The 20183-nt window shown below is 45.7% G+C and overlaps 1 protein-coding gene across 3 annotated transcripts in view; it reads left to right on the forward strand.

Annotated features, from left to right (window-relative positions):
- ZNF335 (zinc finger protein 335) overlaps positions 1–20183 on the forward strand; it is a 1126934-nt gene that overhangs the window by 556348 nt on the left and 550403 nt on the right. For all 3 annotated transcript variants that reach the window (XM_069651371.1, XM_069651372.1, XM_069651373.1), the window contains one exon: positions 8537–8672. In XM_069651371.1, the coding sequence (XP_069507472.1) occupies positions 8537–8672 (136 nt within the window). The remainder of the gene's footprint in view (positions 1–8536; positions 8673–20183) is intronic.

Below are 20183 nucleotides of genomic sequence, written 5' to 3' on the forward strand. Positions count from 1 at the left end.
GAGGTTCGGTTCCCGGATGATCCTCATTGCTCCAGCGTGGGCCCGGAGGACGTGGTACCCGGACCTTCTAGACTTGTCCATCTGCCCTCCACGTCGTCTTTCCTACCGAGACGATCTGCTCTCACGGGAGGGGGGTCAGGTTCTCCATCCAGAGGTCAGATCCCTCAGTCTTCACGATTGGCTTCTGAAAGGTTGAGGCATAAGGATTGGGACCTCCCTGAAGACGTGATGGAGGTGTTGCTCTCGGCCAGGCGGCCGGCAACTAAATCTCTGTACCGTTGCCATTGGAGAAAGTTTTGCGACTGGTGCAGAGTTCAGAATGTGGATCCTTTTGAATGCGACATTCCTATGGTTTTGTCTTTTTTGCTTTCTTTACCCCACAGGGGCTTGCAAGTGGGGACCATTAACGGTTACCTGGCGGCGCTGGCCGTATTTAAGCGCTGGTCTGAAGAGTGTTCCTATTTTAAGATACCTTTTAATTTCGCAGTTTTTGAAAGTTCTCACTAATGTGTTCCCTCCGTCACCTTTTTTGGTGCCAGGTTGGGATTTGAACCTTGTTCTTAAGTTCCTTATGGGTGCTCTGTTTGAGCTTTTACATTCTTGCCCTTTGAGGCTGTTAACTCTGTAAACTGTGTTTTTAGTTGCGGTTACTTCCGCTCGCAGAGTGAGTGAGTTACAGGCACTTTCAGTTAAGCCACCCTTCACTGTATTTCACAAGGACAGGGTTGTCCTTAGAGTTTGTCCTTCTTTTCTTCCGAAGGTGGTTTCAGAATTTCATTTGAGCCAGAAGGTTGTTCTTCCGGCGTTCTATCCTCCTCCACATCCTGGTAAGGAAGAGAAGAGGCTCCATAGGCTTGATCCTAGGAGAGCGTTGAGCTTTTATATCTCGCGCATGCTCCGGGTCAGAGTGGACTATCAACTTTTCATTGGTTACGCTGGAAAGCGTTTGAGACAAGCTGTGATGAAACAGACTTTGTCTCGTTGGATTATTTTAGCTATCTCCGAGTGTTACCGCTTGGCGGGTAAGGACCCTCCGGCTGGCTTGCGGGCCCATTCTACAAGAGTGGCGGCTGCGTCTACTGCCCTGCAGAGGGGAGTTCCTATTTGTCACATCTGTGATGCAGCCACCTGGGCTTCAGTACATGCTTTTGTACGTCACTATTCCCTCGATTCCATCAGGGGGCAAGATCTGGCCTTTGGCAAGGCAGTTCTCTATTCCGCTATTTGATTGGGCATGCTAAATTTGTATTCTAAATTCTTTCCCACCTCCTTGCTTGGTACTGCTTTGGGAGTCTGTCATAGATATGGAATACGTCGGAAGACCCAATCCCCTCGAAGAACAAGTTACTTTCTTACCTGGTAACGTTCTTTCGATGGGATGGTCCGACGTCGTATTCCATATCGCTCCCTCCCTGCCTTCCCCGCTGCAGAATTTCTTTTGCGATTGCAGCTTGCGTTCCGCAAGGCCTTGTGTGTCTGACTGGCAGAAAACTGGTGGCACACGTTCTGGGAAAAAAGTATAACTGAGGCTATGGGCGTCGTGCGTCCTACTTATCACATCGGGTGACGTCGGCCGTCGGAGGAAGTCCTCGGGGACGGCGCATCGACGTCATCGACGCAGGACGCAGACGCCAAAGATTTTCCGAAGCAGCACAGCTGTGGACATTACCTGTCATAGATATGGAATACGTCGTCGGACCATCCCGTCGAAAGAACGTTACCAGGTAAGAAAGTAACTTGTTCAACTCATCTGAATAATCATCTGTGAAAAGCTACTAGTTGGTCACGTCTGTCAACCTATATCCTTCACTGAGGGCTATCACTGCTCTCCATCCTCTTCCCTCATCTGTCCCATGGACAACCCCCCTTCCTTCTCTAACCACTGCTGCTTCTAACTCTAAAGGGATAACCTGTCCTTCTTCATCATCCATAAGTATTTCTGGTCTAAACAAAAACTCTTCAGGTATGCTCAATACTTTACCTACCAACCTGGGTAGCCATGTTAATAAAACAGTCACTCCATACACACATACTTCTGGCTCTAAAGGGACTCCTCATAATGCCTTCTGGCCTGTAAAGGCCAATATACACTTTCACATTCATTTAATGTATTCCTGTAGTGGGGCACACTATTCCTTCGTCAGTAAAAGATATTGTCATGTTAAGTTTTGTCATCAAGTCACGCCCCAATATGTTAACTGGTGTCTGCCGAGAATACAATAATGGCATTGACACGTTGTGTTCTCCTATAGAGATTGGTGATTTGTCAGTAAAAGGAGCTAAGCTCATCGCCCCAGAGAATCCTTGCACGTTCATGGCAATGCCTGACATTGGCCATTTTCCTTCATGGACATAGGAATGAGTTGCTCCATTGTCTATAAGAAACGAAAATGTCTTGCCCCCCTATTGTTACCTTGAACCTTGGTTCCTCTTGGGGGTCTGGTGTCACTGATAGTACTGAACACATCAGGTCGCTCTACGGGCTGTCCTATTGTGGATGTAAATTCATCCCTGTATTTCCTCCTACCACGGTCACACTCTCTATTCTAAAGTGGGTATTTGCGGGACTCCTGCATTCATATTCCATCGTGGTACCTCAGCCTGTTGTGTCTGCGCTTGCCGAGTTTGTGACTGTTGTGATTGCATAGGCACTTGCTGTGGTTGCCCTTGTGGCGGTTCATTTGTGATGGATCTTGCTGTGTTTGCGGTGCACGTGTCTGATTCTGCATGTGATCTTGGCCATAATACTCTTGTGGTTCTGTATTGTATTGTGGAACGTGACCCATCCCCCTTTTCTCCTCACTTCAATACATATTCCATAATTCTAAAACGGCCAACCTTTTCTTTAATTTCTTACCCTTATATGTAGAATGCAATTATGTCGTCATATGTCATTTCACTGTTTTTGATAATGAGCCTTCTTGCGGCCACGGCATGAATATGTTATTGCTAGTGCCTTTGACCCACTCAGCATGATACGGTCTAATTTTGGGTGTATACCTTGCCAGTGTCCTGCATAGATGTAAAAGGGGAGTGTTGCCCATGGTGACAAGTCAATTTCGACTGCCAATACTCACCAGATCTTTTATCCTTTTTTCACTTCATCAAATCTACCACACGGATTGATTTGAGCAAGCACCTTCAGTCGCTGCCCATTACCATTAAACCACATTTTTAACCAATTTTAAAAATCTTTGCCAATTATATTCTTTTTATTCCTTTGTTTACAGTTTCTGTCAATTTTCTTGTTTTATTATTGACACTTTAAGAATCTCTTCTTTATTTATTATTCTCCTTTGACGTTTATCCTCCTGATTGACGTCCATCTCTTGATTTAAAAATCTGATGAGCACCTTAATGTTTTACTATTTTATCTCTTAATCTAAACGCAATAAAGGTTTTATACTGACCTATTTATAATCCCATACACAAGTGCACTTTATTTTTTGCGTACGCCTTCCCTTACTATCTCCAGTATCAGTGCGTCTTTCTTTCCTGATGTCGCTCTGCCCTCATCCGATTTCACTTATAGCTCTTTGATGTCCAATGGTGTGTGCAGACATCCTTCCACCCTTTCAGTGCAAGGGCACATTTGATACTGATGTCTGAGTCCATATCGTCTCTCATTCTCTTGATGCGGTATTGGAGCATACCTGGTGTCCCACATAGGGCTTGTCTCCTGCTGTTCCAATATTGAGGAGGTGAGGGGGCGGGAGCAAGTGATGACGTGTCCATCTGCTCCTCTACAATTTTTTCAAATATCAGGAGTAGTAATCCCAAACTGCTTGTAAAGTAATATGTAATGTTGGTTTTAAATGTTTTAACTTGTGACGGGAGTGCTCTTTAGACTTGCCTGAAATTCACTATTTGCCTATAAAAGTTATCACATTGTTGGTGGATAACACCCAGATTGTGTTTTTAAATCCAGGCGTGGTTCTGAAAACTTTTACTTGCATTGTCTGCCTAAAAAAAGCTACTTTGCAAGTTAATTGCTTACAAAAATCATTATTAACACTGACTTAATCTCAAAAGAAGTTAAAAGCAAATTTGACTGGACTAGATCAGTTAAATACTGAGCGTTAACATGTTTTATTAGTAATATTAAGTTTATCATTCTGATTTGTGCTGGATGTGTCTTGACACCACCGAAAAGCCAATATAATTTTTTTTTCTCATGGGCAAATATTGCTCACTGCGCCCAAATGTTTGCAGGTCCATGATCTATAGGGTTCACGTAGTACAAAATAAACACTCTCAAGGTGGTTTTGTATCAAAGCTTTTCCTCATGATCAATTTTAATATTTTGCTCTATACTGTTCCGTGCAGCCATTCTGGTACCGTATAGTGGGCCTCATTATATGATGGGTCGTGAAGGGGGGGAGCGGGGTAAAAGGCAGCAGTAATACTGTATACCGTTGCATTACTGCACTCCCAACTACGAGTTTGGTGTTACGGTGGAGAAAAAACCTCCAGCAAGAAGATGAACGTATTTCCTCCACCTTACTGCCCAATATCGGCCAATTCGGCGATATTACCGTCAGTGGTAATACCGCTGAAAACCCCATGGAGTCTGTAAGGGTGCAGAAGAAGGACTCTGACATAAAGGTGGCATGTCTGGGGCTAAAGACTTTTATTAGAAAATAAACCAAGAGAAAACCTATCTTTCCCTATTCCTAAGAGGGGTTTCCCTGCCACATCTAAAGATCTAAGGTGACTGTCAGGAGGTCTGTCCACCTTCCTGTGTCAAGAGAACCTTACTTCTGTCCCTTACACTGTAAACTAAGGAATAAAGCAGTACTGTTATGGTCCCAGGAGAATGCCTCCCTTCTCCTGGGTTATGGTCAAAAGTTCCACACAGTTTTTTCTTGGTGGGCCAGGAGAATGCCTCCCTTCTCCTGTTGTTCAGATTGCCTGGGGGAACTACTCTTTTCCCCAGAGCTATTGGGCCGTCCTCCCAGTCCGAGGTACCAGGAGCTATTCATAAAACAATCTTTTAAAACCAGGGGGATTGACTCCCTTCCCCTGGTCTTCTCCTCATTAGGTTCCACGCTTGCAACATCAAACTCTGAGTTTTAGGAGAGTCTGCAAGCCTGGCTTCTCTCTTCTTTTTTGTTATGGCCCACTTAGTTCACTTGCCTGCCAAGTACTGTCACAAGGAAGATGACTCGTATCCCTCTCTTGGTTAGGGTCCCCAACCAAGGTTTTTTTCCCCTTCACTTTACGTCCCCTTGGCTGCCCTCGCTTGCCAAGTACTGACAAAAGGAGGATTGTTGTCCTGCTCATTATTTCCAAATAGGGTTTTTGCCTCCTGTACTTTCCAGCCCCTTCCTGCCTCCACGCCTCGCCCGTTAACTTTCTTGTTACCGGTATGCACGGATGGATCTCCTGCCTGGTCCTTGGACCAACGGTATGGACGCTGCTTCTTGTGTTTGCATCACCATCTGCCAGCCTCCCCTTAATGTATGGACGCCCTTTGGGCAAAGGAGTCTTGTTGTCCTCTTGTCTGTGGGAGTGGACCGCTCTCGGCTCTGTCTTTGCCTTCTCCGCATCTCCTTCCTGCTTCCCAGGCTTTACGGTCTCTCGTCCTGGTTGGCTGTTAGGCAGAAACCTGTGCAGTTCCCTCTGGGACCACTGCAAAAGATTTAAGAGTACAGGTGTTTGGCAGTAAAACCACTTGGTAGCAGTCTGCACCACACAGATTCACTTGGTAGCTGTGGCTGAGCAGTCAGACTTCCCTCAAGAAGAGTTAAGCAGTATAGAGACTATTCACAATAGGTCAAAAGAACACAGTATAACAAGCAAACACTGACCAGAGCTTGGTGTAAAAGGGATATAATTATTTATTTAAAACCACATCTAATAAAACACACATGCACTAATGTTAAGCAGTTCAAAAACACGGTCACTAAAAGATATACACTCCCTTAAAAGAATATTAGACAAGTCTTAAGTAAAGCCCCACTTATTTTCAGACAGCGGTGAGCGCTTAATGCAGATGGCACTCTAATAATTCAGTTTAAAAGGAAAGGCAGAGCATGAATTGAAACAGATCCCAACACTTTCAAAAGAACACAGCAAGAGAGGAAGGCAGAGTCTAACCGTGAAGTTAGAGTTCAGAAAGCCAGATCCACTTTAAGAGGATCAGAACGAAATGTGTCCAAGGTCACACGGTTGAAAAGTGCACAAAAAGTCTCAAAGGTTCAGAAAGAGTTGGACCAAAAGAAAGGGACCAGTTAGATGGTCAAGGCGGCCAGCCCAGTCCAGAAGGTTAAGGGATTATTATTACCTTGTAGCAATCTTTAGAAAGGGAGGCCTGGCGGACACAGTACCTTAAAGTGGTGAGAATACTCCAGCGGGGGCAGTTGTTCCTGGCAGCGGATGCAAGTCGGTGCTTCGTCCGGGGGAAGAGAGGATCTCGTCGGGGAGGAAGACAGGAGTCCGTTGCACTGCCAGGGAAGAAACCAGCCGTGGAGTTCTCGGTTAAAAGGAGCGGTCCTTTTATTCGCGGTCCAGTGTTAAGTGGCTATTCGGTTGCCGGGGTGCTTGGCACGGGCAATTCGACCACAAGACGTCCTGGGATGCGAGAAAAAGAAGGTAGACTGGTTGTGCCCACCAGTCAGGGGAAGAAGACTCTCCAGCCGGGAGATCTTCTCTGTCGTCGGGAAGTGGTGAGTCGGTTCCGCAGGGCTCCACCGGTGGTGTCGTCATAGCAGGTCGGCTCAGCTTCTCCCTCGTCGGATTCTCAGGTCCTGTGGTGACTTCTAAAGTTCCAGTCCCAAAAGCCCTGCTTTTATGCAGCATACCCCCATTCACTCAGCCTAGCTGTCACTCAAACATGCTAAGTGGTGAGCCGTCCGGCTCACCACTTGGGCCAATCACACAAGAGGGCGACTTGAGTTACCAGGTAACTCAGTCCAGGGTGCCTAAACCCCCTCCCATACCCCCTGTGGTACCCAGACAGAGTGGCACCACTTTTGGAGGCTTCTGTGGAGAAGCCTGCCAAAAAGTGGAACCAAGGGCTCGACTTGCGTTGGAGTCACAGAAGAGAACACAAACGCCATTTTAGAATCGAGTCCTGGCAAAAAATACCAACCGGCGAATTAATATTAAATAAATAAACCGGCGGTATGTTCGAGGCTATGAGACTTAAATAATTAAAGTTGGTAGCCTCGAACAATGGGAAAATCCCATAGAGATATATTCGCGGTTGAATATAAAAAGTAGTATCCACTGCCACCAGCCAAAACTCGATCAGGGGGGACGGAGACGTGCCCCCTCGACTAACAGACCCCGGGGCAATCGAATTGCCCCGACCAATACGTCCACAATATGATGGTTTGTACTGGTTTCTGTTCATAATTTGGGACTAGTAAAGCCAATGGTGACTTTACATGCCCTGGGAGACAGTAGTCAGTCCCAGGGTATGGAGTCTATGGTGGGGTGTCACTATGACACCCCTGTGTCACTGCACGGAGGGTGCTGTGTAACACACATAGTAAAAACACATGAGACCCTATGGAGTAAAGGACCCCATAGCCCATAAAACACATTAACAGTCAAAGGAACACTACAAATCATGTCCAAGAGTGGGAGAAAGAGTCTCACTCTTGGCAGGAGAAAAAAACAAACTCCAGAAATCCAGCAAAGCTGCTGGGGGACTCACTAGGTTAGGAAATTCAGCATAAACAGAGAATTCTCCCTAACAGCTGTGTCTCTCTGGCAGTTTTTCTTTAGATTTTATGGTGTAAAAGCAACCACATCTTCGCGAAAGTTTATACCAACGCAGTTCCTTCTTGCTATTGCTCTTCGTCCCAGTATTTGGATTACCTATGTTCCTGATGTTCTTCTTCGTCTCACTACTTTCCAGAGCCTTGAGGTAGTCTACTTTACAACCGTACATAGGTCTACTGTCTACAAAGAGGTTAGTCGAAGGAGAGGCCTAAGTGTGGGTGTCTGATGTCCTCACAAAGGCTATACCCTTGATGGTCGTCATCCTTTCCGTGGGGGGGGGGACTTCTCCCCATTAGATCCTCCTGCATTGTACCACCCCAAGGGGGACTATCTGGTAGCACCCTCACCTCCCTGGCCTCATGGAAAAGGGTTCCACCATGGGGAGAAGTGACGACATCCAGTGATTCGTCGCAAGTCCTATGGACTCAGATTAATGGGGACTAACGCTGCCAATCTGGCGATGATACTGCCGGACCAAGTTGCAGTAATAGTTTGGTGGTATCTTGGCGGATTTACTTGCTGCGATACTACCAAGCTCATAATGAGGCCCAGTGTGTACTGTTCCCCTTTAGCGATTTGTGATCGTGCCCGGCACTGAATTCGGTTACAGCATTATGAGTGTTGCTCTCCACAGTACTTTCTGCTTTTGTCAAGCCTCTGTTGTCTTGTGTGGTCATTTCTGGTAACGTAGTGGCTGTGCCGTGTTCTGTGGTAATTTCTGATATTGTGGTGATTGTATTAATTGTTTTGTGCTTTGCTGATTTCCAATACGATTTCCGTACAATTCTATGTGTTTTCTCTGTAGTGAGACAGAATCGCCAGCTGTCACCTCGCATGCAGTAATGGTGAGTGACACTGTGATGACTGAGGCCCTAAAGGACAACTGCAATCAATATGTGATGACATCAAGTGTGCAAGGAACCTCTATACAGCACATGGAGGTAGGCGTGTACCCAGACTATCTTGCTATTACGCATGCTCTTGTAAGGGATTTCAATCAGGCACACACCCACGTCTCGCCTAGCATTTAGTGCGCAAATTAAACCCTTATTTATTTTTGTCTATAAGTTCAATATTCTGAATGAGATACTACTCATATCACGCCCTTCTCAAAATACCCCCCAGGTCACACTGAACCAGGAATCAGGCTAGTTTGTAAAGGTAAATATTTATTTATTTTAATATTCCAATCACACAGAGGCTTACTATAGATATGTATGGGGCAGCAATCACCCAGAGGGTGACAATACAATCCAGAAATAAGCAAAGCAATTAAATTTACTTATAAGGAGGCAAAATAGAAAACACAGAAAAAGAACAGTTTTGTTTTGCACACAGATAGCGTTTAGGTTAATTTTACCCCTGCAAAGTTTTGTTTAAATACAAATGAGCAATCCTACACAAATGTAAGTAATCAGCAGGTTTTCAGGAATTAAATACAATGTCTAGAGTGATTGGCAATCCTCCCTTCCACACAAGAGAGAGAACCTTATTTTGGCAAATGACACTTTGAAATGATAGGGGAAAATGGCTTGGTGAAATACTGCACAATGGTCAAAATGCTCAAATGGAGACAAATTCCAAAGAAAGCAACACTAATCAGGTCCTGACATGCATGGGTTATCATATGAACCGCGATATACACTTCAGATCTTGATGGGATGGAAAAAGCACTTTTAAATGGGCAAAAGACATGTGCGTTTTGGCTGAAATTGCAAATTCGCAGCAAACCTTTACTATGCGATATTGAAGAAAAACGGGTCAGTTGTGGAGATAGCTAAGGATGTTAGGTATCAGTGAGAGATGAATCTTTGTTTCTATCTTTAAAACTGAGGGAGTTATCAAGGTTTTTAGTGAGAGGTGTTTTTTGAAAATAAAGACGCAGATTTGGACAAGAACTTCAGTTTAAAACCGGAAAATATGGATTATGCTTTTACTCAAGACTAGAGAGAGCATTCAGCCTAGGCAACCAGGTTGGGATGAAGTAAGCTCTGAGACTGATTCATGACTTCAGCGCCTTCCCCGGCAGAACCAGTCCAAACACTCGAAGTGGGATTTATGGATAAAAGTTACACAAATAAAAATGACTATGAAAATTACGCTTTAGCAAATAGACAGGATAGGTTAGCACTAAAGATTTTGACACTGTTACTGCTTATGAAAGTAAGGATAGTTCAGAGATTAGGGCGGAACAATATAAGGCAAGGTGTACAATAGTTTTCTAAGCTCTTGTTAATGCTCACAATCCAATGGGATTTTAGATTTTTGGACCGTCAAAATTCTGGTCAATTGGATCGGGTTTATCAGGGAAGGACAGCACATCAGGCGGGACAGGATCAGCTAGGCCGGTCACCGGAACTGCACGGGATCTGCCCTTCTTGTTTCTGGATATTTCAGATCAGCGGGATGGCAAGTTCAGCAGGCAAGCATTTATGGTAGCAAGCCAGATAGTTTCAGGATGCTTCCCCCCCACCACAGCGCTTCACTGGGTTGTGAGGATTAGTTGAGGATTGAGGCCTAGCTGAAAATGGTTCAGCTACTGCTTGGTCTGGTGGTTGGCATCTGGATCTAGAAGGATGTTGAAGGCTGGATGTGAATGCTGGATCAAAGTGCTTCGCTGGAATCAGAAGAGAGCGAGACCATGTGTTGTCAGATGTCCCTATTTATCCTATTTATCCTGTCAAATGACATCACAAAATGGGTGTATGGGCCGGCTTAACTAAACTTGCCCATGTGAACTGGGATTGGATCAGAGCCTCATCTCCACCTTGCATCCGGGTGATTGGATCAAAGACAGATGATGTCAGGTTTATGGTATGAAACCTCCCCTAGCCACTAGTATCAAAATCAAATTCTGTCCTAAATACATATTTATACATTTGTAACCTCTACAAAAATCACATACAAGGATTACATATTTTATGGAGTATCAGTTCATCAAAATCCCACAGCTGTGAGACCTTGTTTCGCCTTTCTGCAGCATTTTATCCATTTCCCCGTGAAAATATTTTCCAAAATGTCTCCAAATTTCCACAAATATGCGCATTTACCATAGGAATGTGTGTGCATAGTTTAACAATTCTAGCATAAATACAGTTCCCATAAAACCACATATATTGCCATTCCTGTTCAGAATATGCTACACAGTTCCACCAAATTTTCAAATGTAGGGCCAAAAATTAGATTAACAAACATGCCCGTTTTATATTTTTCACCACTTCTGATAGCGAGTTACACATCTCTAAAACATGTTCCTTACATATTTCTTTAGCAGCAAATGGTCAGCCTTTTGTCTGTCTCTGGAGCCACGGAAAAGCCCCCACCTTTGGGATTTCCTTCTGCAAGCCTAGTTTACGACTTCTTCACACGTCCATTTCCTGACCTGGAGAATCCGCCATTGTTCAGTCCCTGGCAGCAGACACAAGTCTGGCATACCCCACAATTCTCATGTGTCAGTGCTGAGAGGAATGCCCTCCCCTTGGGTGGAAACCTGTTTGTCAACCCCTTGCAGGCCCAGCCAGCCTAGGTTAATTCTTAAATCCAGCATAAACAAACTTGTGGCATTAGATAACATACATGATTTACATTCTAGATTTAAACCTGTGGGATCAAATCAACTGAGATCTGTGTTCCTTTCAGCAACAGTCCTTTTATATCTGCTAATCCGGCAGACCTTTAGTTTAGGCAACTTTAAAGTTTAATCAGGAGAGCCCATTTGACAGGGGCTGTCACTCACAGGTAGCCCAGTGTGGCTGCACATAGATTTTTGACAGGAGTTGTCATTCACAGGCAATCCAGTTTTGCTGAGAAGGTGTTTTGCTCTTAACATTTCAGGACCTTGTAAATTCACAGTGCTTAATTAGATTAAATTAATTTTAGCAGCAAGCAAGATTTTGGGTGTTGGAAAGTGTTATGTACAGGCATTTTGATGTTTCATCTGCAAAGTGAATGTCATGTACAGACAAATTTCTTCTTGCAAAGCGCTGCTTCTCCCTCTGCACTCTGTTTACTTGTCATGAAGCCCACTTGCACTTTTTCTGCAGCGTGTGCTCTGTTCCACCACACATGCACCATGGGTGGCAGGTTGTGAAGCCATCTTTTTGTGTTGGAAAAACGCGGTTTTGGAGGTTTTGGCACGCACAAGGGGTTTGCTGCCATTTTACTGTTTCGCGCACCATAGATAGCAGAGTGAGGCCGCACAGTATAGCAGAGTGGGTCAATACATCCCACACTCTGCATAGGAGGTTGCATCAAAATATACATAGGAGGTTGCAGCAAAAAGGTTATATTTTTCTCTGTCTCAGTTATGCCTTTAGCAGTGTGCTTTTCCTTTGGTTGGAATTTAGGTTTGATGTGGTCCATACTGGAGCACTGTTGGGTCGCAAATCATTGGTTAGTAGTCTATGCCAAATTTGAATTGTATGTAGGTTACCTGTCTTCTGGAAACAAATTAAAATTTCATAGCCCTCATCATGGACTCCTCACATTTATAACTGAGCGGATGCGACCCCTCCTGAGTTGCTCTCCCTACCAACATGAAGATATAGGAGTACTTTCTGCACCACAGGCACAATTGTCAAAGTTTATAAACATTATATTTTTTGATAAACAGAGTTATAAAATATGATTACAAGGACACACTCCAGCCTCTATCGGGAATAATTGAACAATAACTTGATTTATTAAAGTGTCTTCAGTTCAGACTGCAATTTTCGAGCCTTGTCCTGTCCCATCCTGGATTAGGAAAGTTTTGTTTCTACAGCTCAGTTCCATCACTTCAGTCGAGTTTCCCAGCATATCTGTTTTCTATTTTTGTGTTGAGTCCACATTAGCCTCACTCGATTACTTCTCTCATTTCGTTTGGGGTGCACTGGTCAATACCTATGGCTGCCAGGGCAGGGAATGTGTTCCCTTTGATTTCCCCCTTTATTTTTACTTGCTGTGGAGTGCTGCAGGAATGCTTTGTGTCCCTTTTTCTCTTTTTCTTTAAGTAACATCCCAAGGTAGTTTTGTGATATGTACTGCACAGGGTAGTGGTAGTGAGCACCTTTTCATTTTTGACCCTGGTGCAAAACCATGCACCTTTTACCATGGTATTGTTTTTTCAAAATCTATATGCTCGATATGGCTGTTATCTGTGGAACAAGACCTTTTCTTTGTAGCATCCTATCCGTTGACCATCTTCCCCAGGTCGGAAATTCCAAATAACGACATGTACTTTTGCAGCAATCTGGCTCTTGACGGCTCTTGACGGGCCAGTGCTTTGTATGTGTGAACTGGCTGAAAATGGGTTTTGGGGCAGTCTGGCCCCCAAGCCACAATTTAGCCAGGGTATTTCTTGTTACTGGACCCAGGTCTGGGTCCATCATCCAACATTTGGAACACTTCTTTGGGGTCTTCTGTGGCCTTCCCTGGGGTTGCCAGTCACAGAATCCTCACCTGCGGGGATTTGGGGGAGGGTGGGGGGCAAGGGGTCAAACGTAGTTGCCTCCACTAAAGCATGTGGCCTTTCAACGCTCTCCAATTAATTCCAATGGATCTGTTAAATTATTTGGAACTCTACTAAAATTAACTCTGGGGTACTTACATGTACCCTTAAGGGGATCAATGAGCTCTGTGCAAAGTTTCATGTTTTTGGTATTTACCTGTGATTTTTAATTGCTTTTCAACTCTTCATATGCATATATTCCATGGGACTGTAAGTGTAACATTGTGACTATTTCTAGTAAAAAGTAATTATTTTTCCCTTGAAATATATTGACCAGGTAACTGTTGCAAAAATGTTTGACTAATTCCTGAAAGCCTTTGCTGAACCGGCCAAGATGTCGGGCCTGCACTCCAGTGGGAGGCCGGCTGGCGGACTTAGTCGGCGTGTGGGTAAACATCTCCACCGATCGATGGGTGCTGGAAGCTCTTGCCCACGGACGCACTTAAGTGCCCACGGATACCACCGGTGGCCCGGCAGGAACAACATATCCCTTAGCTGCAGCTGGAGGTTCGGGCCATGTTAAAAAAAAAAAAAAAAAAAAAGGGCCGATAGAGCTGGTTCCGAAGCGACTCCGAGGCTCCGGAGTTTACTCCAGTGTCTTCTAGGTAAGAAAGAAGATGGGCCTGGAGGTCCATTCATGATCTACGACAACTCAACAAGTGCATCATGTCCCAAAAATTCAGGATGGTTACTTTGCAGCATGTGCTCGGCCAACTGGAGGAGGGGGACTTCCTGTCGTTGCTGGATCTAGAGGACGGTTACTTTCATGACCCCATTCACAAAAAACATTGCAAGTTCCTGCGCTTCATCGTACAGGGGGAACACTACCAGTTCAAGGCTCTCTCCTTCAGACTGAAGTTGGCGCCCAGAGTCTTTACGAAGTGCATGGCTCCGGTGGCAGTCCATCTGCGCCTACAGGGAATGCATGTGTACCCATACCTCGACGACTGACTCATCCGGGCCAAGCCAAGGGGCATCGCCGTCGATCACACAGAGAGGACCGTCCAGCTGTTGATGGAATCTGGGGTTCCAGGTGAACTATGCAAATTCCTTCTTAGTTCCATCGCAGGACGTGCTGTTCTGGGGGCCAGGCTCAACACAGTATCCTGCCTGGTGGCCCCCTTTGGAAGAGAAGATAGCGGCCATTTTGGACAAAGTGCAACAGCTGTTAGCACTGAAGATTGCTACGTGAGGACCATCAAGTCGCTGCTCGGTATGATGTCGTCGTGTATCTGCCTATTCAGGCTCTGCAGGTTGCGGATGCGACCCCTCCAGGAATTTCTGGAAGCCCTTTGGATCCAGGTGTCTGGAAGCTTCAAGGACAGGATTATGCTCGACAAGGAGTTCCGTCGAGCGATAAGGTGGTGGGGCATGCTTTCCAACATCACCAGCGGCACAGACTTCCAGATCCCCCCCGTACCAGGAGACGGTCATAACGGGCGCTTCCCTGGAGGGCTGGGATGCCCACACCAGACGTCTCCACGCCAGAGGCCTGTGGTTGCCGGAGGAGAAGGAGCTCAAGATCAACATCTCGGGACTGCGAGCAGTGTTTTGCGCCCCCAAGTAATTTCTTCCGTCTCTCAAGGGCAAGGTGGTGAGGGTCTTCACGGACAATACCACCACAATGTTTTAAATCAGGAAGCAGGGGGGCACTCTCCAGAGAGGCGCAGGAACTGTGGCAATGGGCCGTCGCCCAAGGGATGTTTCTCGTTCCTTTTCACAAGGCGGGAGTAAAGAACACTGTTGCAGACTCTCTCAGCAGGGAGCTGCGCTCTTGCCACAAGTGCGATCTATTTGCGACGGTGATGAACACCAAGTGCCAGAGGTTCACCGGCAGGCTCCCCCAGCCGGGTACATGGGGGACGCATTCTCCTTCCCGTGGGAAGGCCTGTTGCCGTATGCATTCCCTCTGTTGCCTCTATTACTATGAGTCATCAGTCAACTCAGACTGTGTCGGTGCAGGATGATCCTCGAAGCACCAGCGTGGCCGAGGCAGATCTGGTACCCAGACCTGCTCAGCATGTCAGCGTCACCTCCAGTCAAGCTACCAGTGGTCGCGGATCTGCTCGCCAGGGAAGTAGGTGCAATCCTGCACCACGAGCCAGGATCGCTGAATCTGAAGGCCTGGCTCCTGCAGCATTAGTGTTCGGTGGTTACAAGCTGCCGGCGAACTGCAAGGAGGTCCTTGCCAGGGCCAGTGTGTTGTTGACTCTTAAGTGCTACGGGAACAAATGGAAGCGTTTCGCGACTTGGTGCCAGCCGCAGAAGATTAACCATCTGAAGTCCTTCCGTACTTGTTGTTGGCTAAGTTGGCGTTGGCGCACGCCTCCATCAAAGTGCATCTGGCGGCTATCTCCCGCTACACTAGTTCTCCGAAACGGTCGTCTCTTTGGTCACACCGTCTAGTCAAGGAGTTCATTAAAGGACTGTTCCGATCGTTCCCACCGGTGAAGGTGCCTGCCCCGGCGTGGGAACTCAGCGTGGTGATGACTAGGCTCATGGGGGGCCCCCTTCGAGCCTATGCATCAAGCTCCTCTCAGGTTCCTTTCTTGGAAGACCGGTTTCCTCTTGGCCATCACCTCTGCCAGGAGAGTGGGTGAGATCCAGACCCTGCAAGTGGCCCTATTTGACAAAAGACGAGGGTGGCATGAAGGAGGGGTGCTGCGGACGCACCCCTCCTTCATGCCCAAGGTTCAGTTGGAATTTCATCTCAAGGAACCCTTGGTGTTGCCTGTGTTTTTTCTGACACCTTCGTTGCCGGCTGAAAGGACTTTGCTGGATGTGGCTCGAGCGCTGAAGTTTTATGTGGCCCGCACGAAGAGTTTCCGGAAGACTTCTCAGCTTTTTGTGAACTTTGGTCCTGTGAACCATGGGAAGGCCTTGTCCAAGGCTTCCATCTCCAGGTGGCTCTCCTGCTGCATCATATGAACAAAATGTCAACATAAGTCAACAAACATATGAACAAAATGGAGTTCCTATTGGTAATAGGAACTCCCGTCCCCTGCACACCATTATATAAAGGAAAATAATTTTCCAATTAAAGTTCAATATCTTACGTGGTTACGTTATTTCTCCATATACACGTTTAAAAAGTCAAAATTAAAAATTGATTCAGTATATCAAGTACAATTTATATTTCAAAGATAACTAGATATTTGTAATTTGTTTTCTTAGTGCAAGTAAAACAAAGAAAATTTCTTTACAAATGAATTCAATTTACTCAGAATTCATTACGCAATAAGGTTGTGTTAGTAACAATTTCACATTCAATAAAAAAAAATTAAAAATCACATGGTTATGTACAGAGTTCTACGCGTTTCGAGAGTTGATAACTCTTCTTCAGGAGCAAAATTAATTCCAAAATGTCCATTATTTTCATTAAAATCTATACAAGTTCAATATTCTTTCTCGGTAACTGGTAAAATTCCATTGTGAAATAATGGAAACGTCATCTGTTGGCGTCTGTGTTCATTAACTGATGATATTCTGCAAATTATATAATGTATATATTAGAATTTGTAACTATATGTATGTTCAGGTCCAAATATTCATAAAGGAAGAAACAATATGGTAAATACCTGTGTATCGATGAGTCTTCTAGAAGTATAGATAGGTATTCTAGCGTTTCAAATGCTGATAAGAACAGTATTTCATCCTCGTTATTGGAATCACGCATAAGTGACTCCTAAAATGGTAAGTATGTATTTTATAGGTGTATCCGCCAAAGTATATGTGTTCTATAACTATATAAGTTATTTAAACTTAATAAACAAGGCGAGCGCACTCACCGTTTGGATATCTGCAGCGGTTCAAGCCAATCTATTTACACTCTGTGCTGTTTCCGGAATTCCGTCTGTGGGGAATGGTCTGATGTTCAAGTTGGAAGTCGTGTTGTAATCTAATAAATGTCCAGTGATGTACTGGTAAGGGAAGGCCTATCTTCTAGTACATCATCCGCCTCCAGGTCCATTCGAGCCAAAAGTTCCAGAGGGCTAGAATTCTCTGCAGGTATAGGCAGGGTATTCACCACTTTGGTCGGGCCGGGCACGGACAGAATCTCAGGGACCAGGCAAATTCTCCTATGCGTGTTCTTGTTTGCCATGCCGCCCCAGTAACCAATAAGGATGAAGGCTTGTGAGCCGGGCTGATGTGGCATCTCACACCACTAGTGCTGGTTGTAGCACCGTCTCATGGCTGGTTAGCTCGGATGTAGAATAGAGGGACATCGCATTGGTGGAGACAGGGATGGTGGCAGAGGGTTTGTAGTGTAAAAGAGGTTCAGTCAAAGTTGTCAGTTGAGTCATTTCCACTGCCCTTGTCTTCGCCCATCTATTTGTTGCGTTCATAGGGCAATCGAGAGGTCCACATTCGCTAATGAGTCGATTTGAATCCTGGTAGTGGGATTTTCAACGGAACTTGCACCAATCAATTCCCCCGGGCTACTGGTGGCCACTCCGCCAAGATGGGTTCCTATTTTATTCGCCCCCCTCCAAGGCATCCTCATTAGACCTGAAGAACTGATTAATTTCATTTCTCAAGAAATACGCCTCTCCCGTGAACTTAGTAGGACTGCAGTCTTTTCCTGCAAAGGATGTATGTCTCACCCTTTGTCGAGGGGGATGAGTTCCCAGTTTTCGCAACAGTCAGAATCTTGCATTTAGACTCTGGGGGATCTTCCATACTTAAATAAAAGATGGACTGTATATGTTAAGAGTTTGGTAAAGAACTCCAGGCAACTCTGTGGCCCAGTTTGCGATATGGCCCACAAGCTGGGGTTGAATCAACAAGCTTGTGGATAAAGTAGCGATGCTGCAATTGCAGGCACATGCGTCAGAAACGGGCATCTTTCATAAAAAAACAATCAGGGTTTCGCAGATTTCATGGCACAGAGAGTGCCTTGTTGGACTTGCAGACGCATGTGCTACCTGGGTTGGAATCCGGCAAGTCAGGGCTGCTGATGTTGCTCGACTTATCAGCAGCCTTCGACTTGCTAGATCATGGGATTCTGTTGAATCGGATGTCTACTGTTGGAGGTCTCTCAGGGGAGGCAATAACTTGGCTCAAATTATTTCTTGAGGTGCGTCACTCCCGAGTGCACTGGGGCGAGAGTGCCTCCGATGCCGAGATTACCCTCTGTGGAGTTCCTCAGGGGGCTTGTCTCTCCCCCCTGCTTTTTAATATTTACATTATCCCACTATGTAGGGATCTTGACAATTCAGACCTCTTTTTCTACAATTTTGCAGACGATTTTCAGTTGGCACTGGAGGTTGGTGGAGACCACAGTAAAGGCCAACAAACATTGGATCAGGTCTATCAAATGGTGAAAGGCTGGATGACGACCAATTGGCTCTGCCTTAACACCACAAAGACAGAACTAATGTTAAATGGCCCTAAACAAGCTAGAGAGAAGCTGGAGAGAAGCTGGGTCCCCTGTATAACAGCTTCCTGGTTGACCGATGCCAGATACCAGTGGTACTCAAGGTCAAGATCATGGGTACTTATTTGGAGGCCAATGTAGATTACAAGGCTTATTGTTGACACAATCTTAAAAAGCACTAATTATCATCTGAAAGTGCTTCGTCAAGTGGCCCCGTTGGTTTCAGAGGAAAATCGTAAGAAATTAATTTGGGCCGTAATACTATCTAGAGTGGATTACTGCAACGCCCTCTTCGGAGGAGCGAATAAGGCAAACCTTCAAATACTCCAAAAGATTCAAAATGTAGCAGTGCGCATCGTCTTTAAGATGAAGCGCCTAGAGCTCACATCAGCAGCCAGGAGGAGTCTCCACTGGTTGCCAGTCTCAGCTAGAATACGGTTCAAGTTTCTGACAATTTGTCACAAATGTGTCTATGGTGACGCACCTATATACCTCAAGAACAGGCTGAGACTATATACGCCTAGTAGATCGCTTCGCTCAGCTAAGGCCTGCTCCCTACAAGTAGACAGAGTTAAAAGATCTTGTGGTAATGGTCGCGCTTTTCACATGCAGACCGCATGGGCCTGGAATGCCCTGCTGGTTCTCTTATGTAACACAGCCAATCTTCTGATCTTCCGGAAACAGTTGAAGACCTTTTTTATTCTCATAATTTTCAGATCCAGGTACCTGGGTGTATTGGATAGGGCTCTATCCTCCTTCATGGCACCTGGATGCCCTTGGCATAACATAACCACTACGAGCACTGAAACCCTCTATCTCATCCCACTTCTTCTCCACTCTCACCTACTGGTGTGATTGCAGTTGAAACCTCAGTTGCTGTGCCCATTAACGAGTGCTTGGGGCTCAGGGATGAGATGGAGTTGAATGACACCACCTCGGTAGGTCGCTGCTTGCCCTGCTGTCGCGGAACACCCCTGTGGGAGTGCAATGCCCGCACCCTTGGACACTGCAGGCTTCGGCCCTGGCAGGTTGCACTGCTGTGCTTGTTGGTGTTGGGGGCGTCACATGGTCCCACAGCTAGAACGGCATCCCTCCTGGGCCAGAAACCAGCAAGAAAAGTGACGCAACACCCGCACCCTTGGACGCCGGCGCTTTGCACTGTAGTGCTTGTTGGTGTTAGGGAAGTTGCCTGGTCCCACAGCAAGAACAGAGGCCCTTCTGGGCCAGAAACAAAGAATAAAACCAGGAAAAAACAGGGAAGAAATGGGGCGCAACACCCGCTTGAAGTAATCTATAAACTGTCGCAAAATGTCCCGTCAACTTGGATATGGTATCCCAAGGTTGACAACACCAGCTGTTGCAGTGAAAGCATATCCCCCGGCATTGGCCTATCCCTATCCCTAAAGCAAATCAGTAGAAACCTTATGTAGCATGTTAGGAAAGATTTCTTTGTGCTGCTTTCTTCCCATAGACTTCTATGTAACACCCTTTCTCCTTTCTTTTTGCTTTGTTTTTTCTCCTGACCTTACTTTGTGAAGGGAAGTAAAGCCGCCTGTATTACTTCTCTTGCATTGTGCTAATTCTTAT

Source organism: Ambystoma mexicanum, chromosome 3p (genome assembly GCF_040938575.1).
Source record: "Ambystoma mexicanum isolate Mex_15411 chromosome 3p, UKY_AmexF1_1, whole genome shotgun sequence".
NCBI lineage: Eukaryota > Metazoa > Chordata > Amphibia > Caudata > Ambystomatidae > Ambystoma > Ambystoma mexicanum.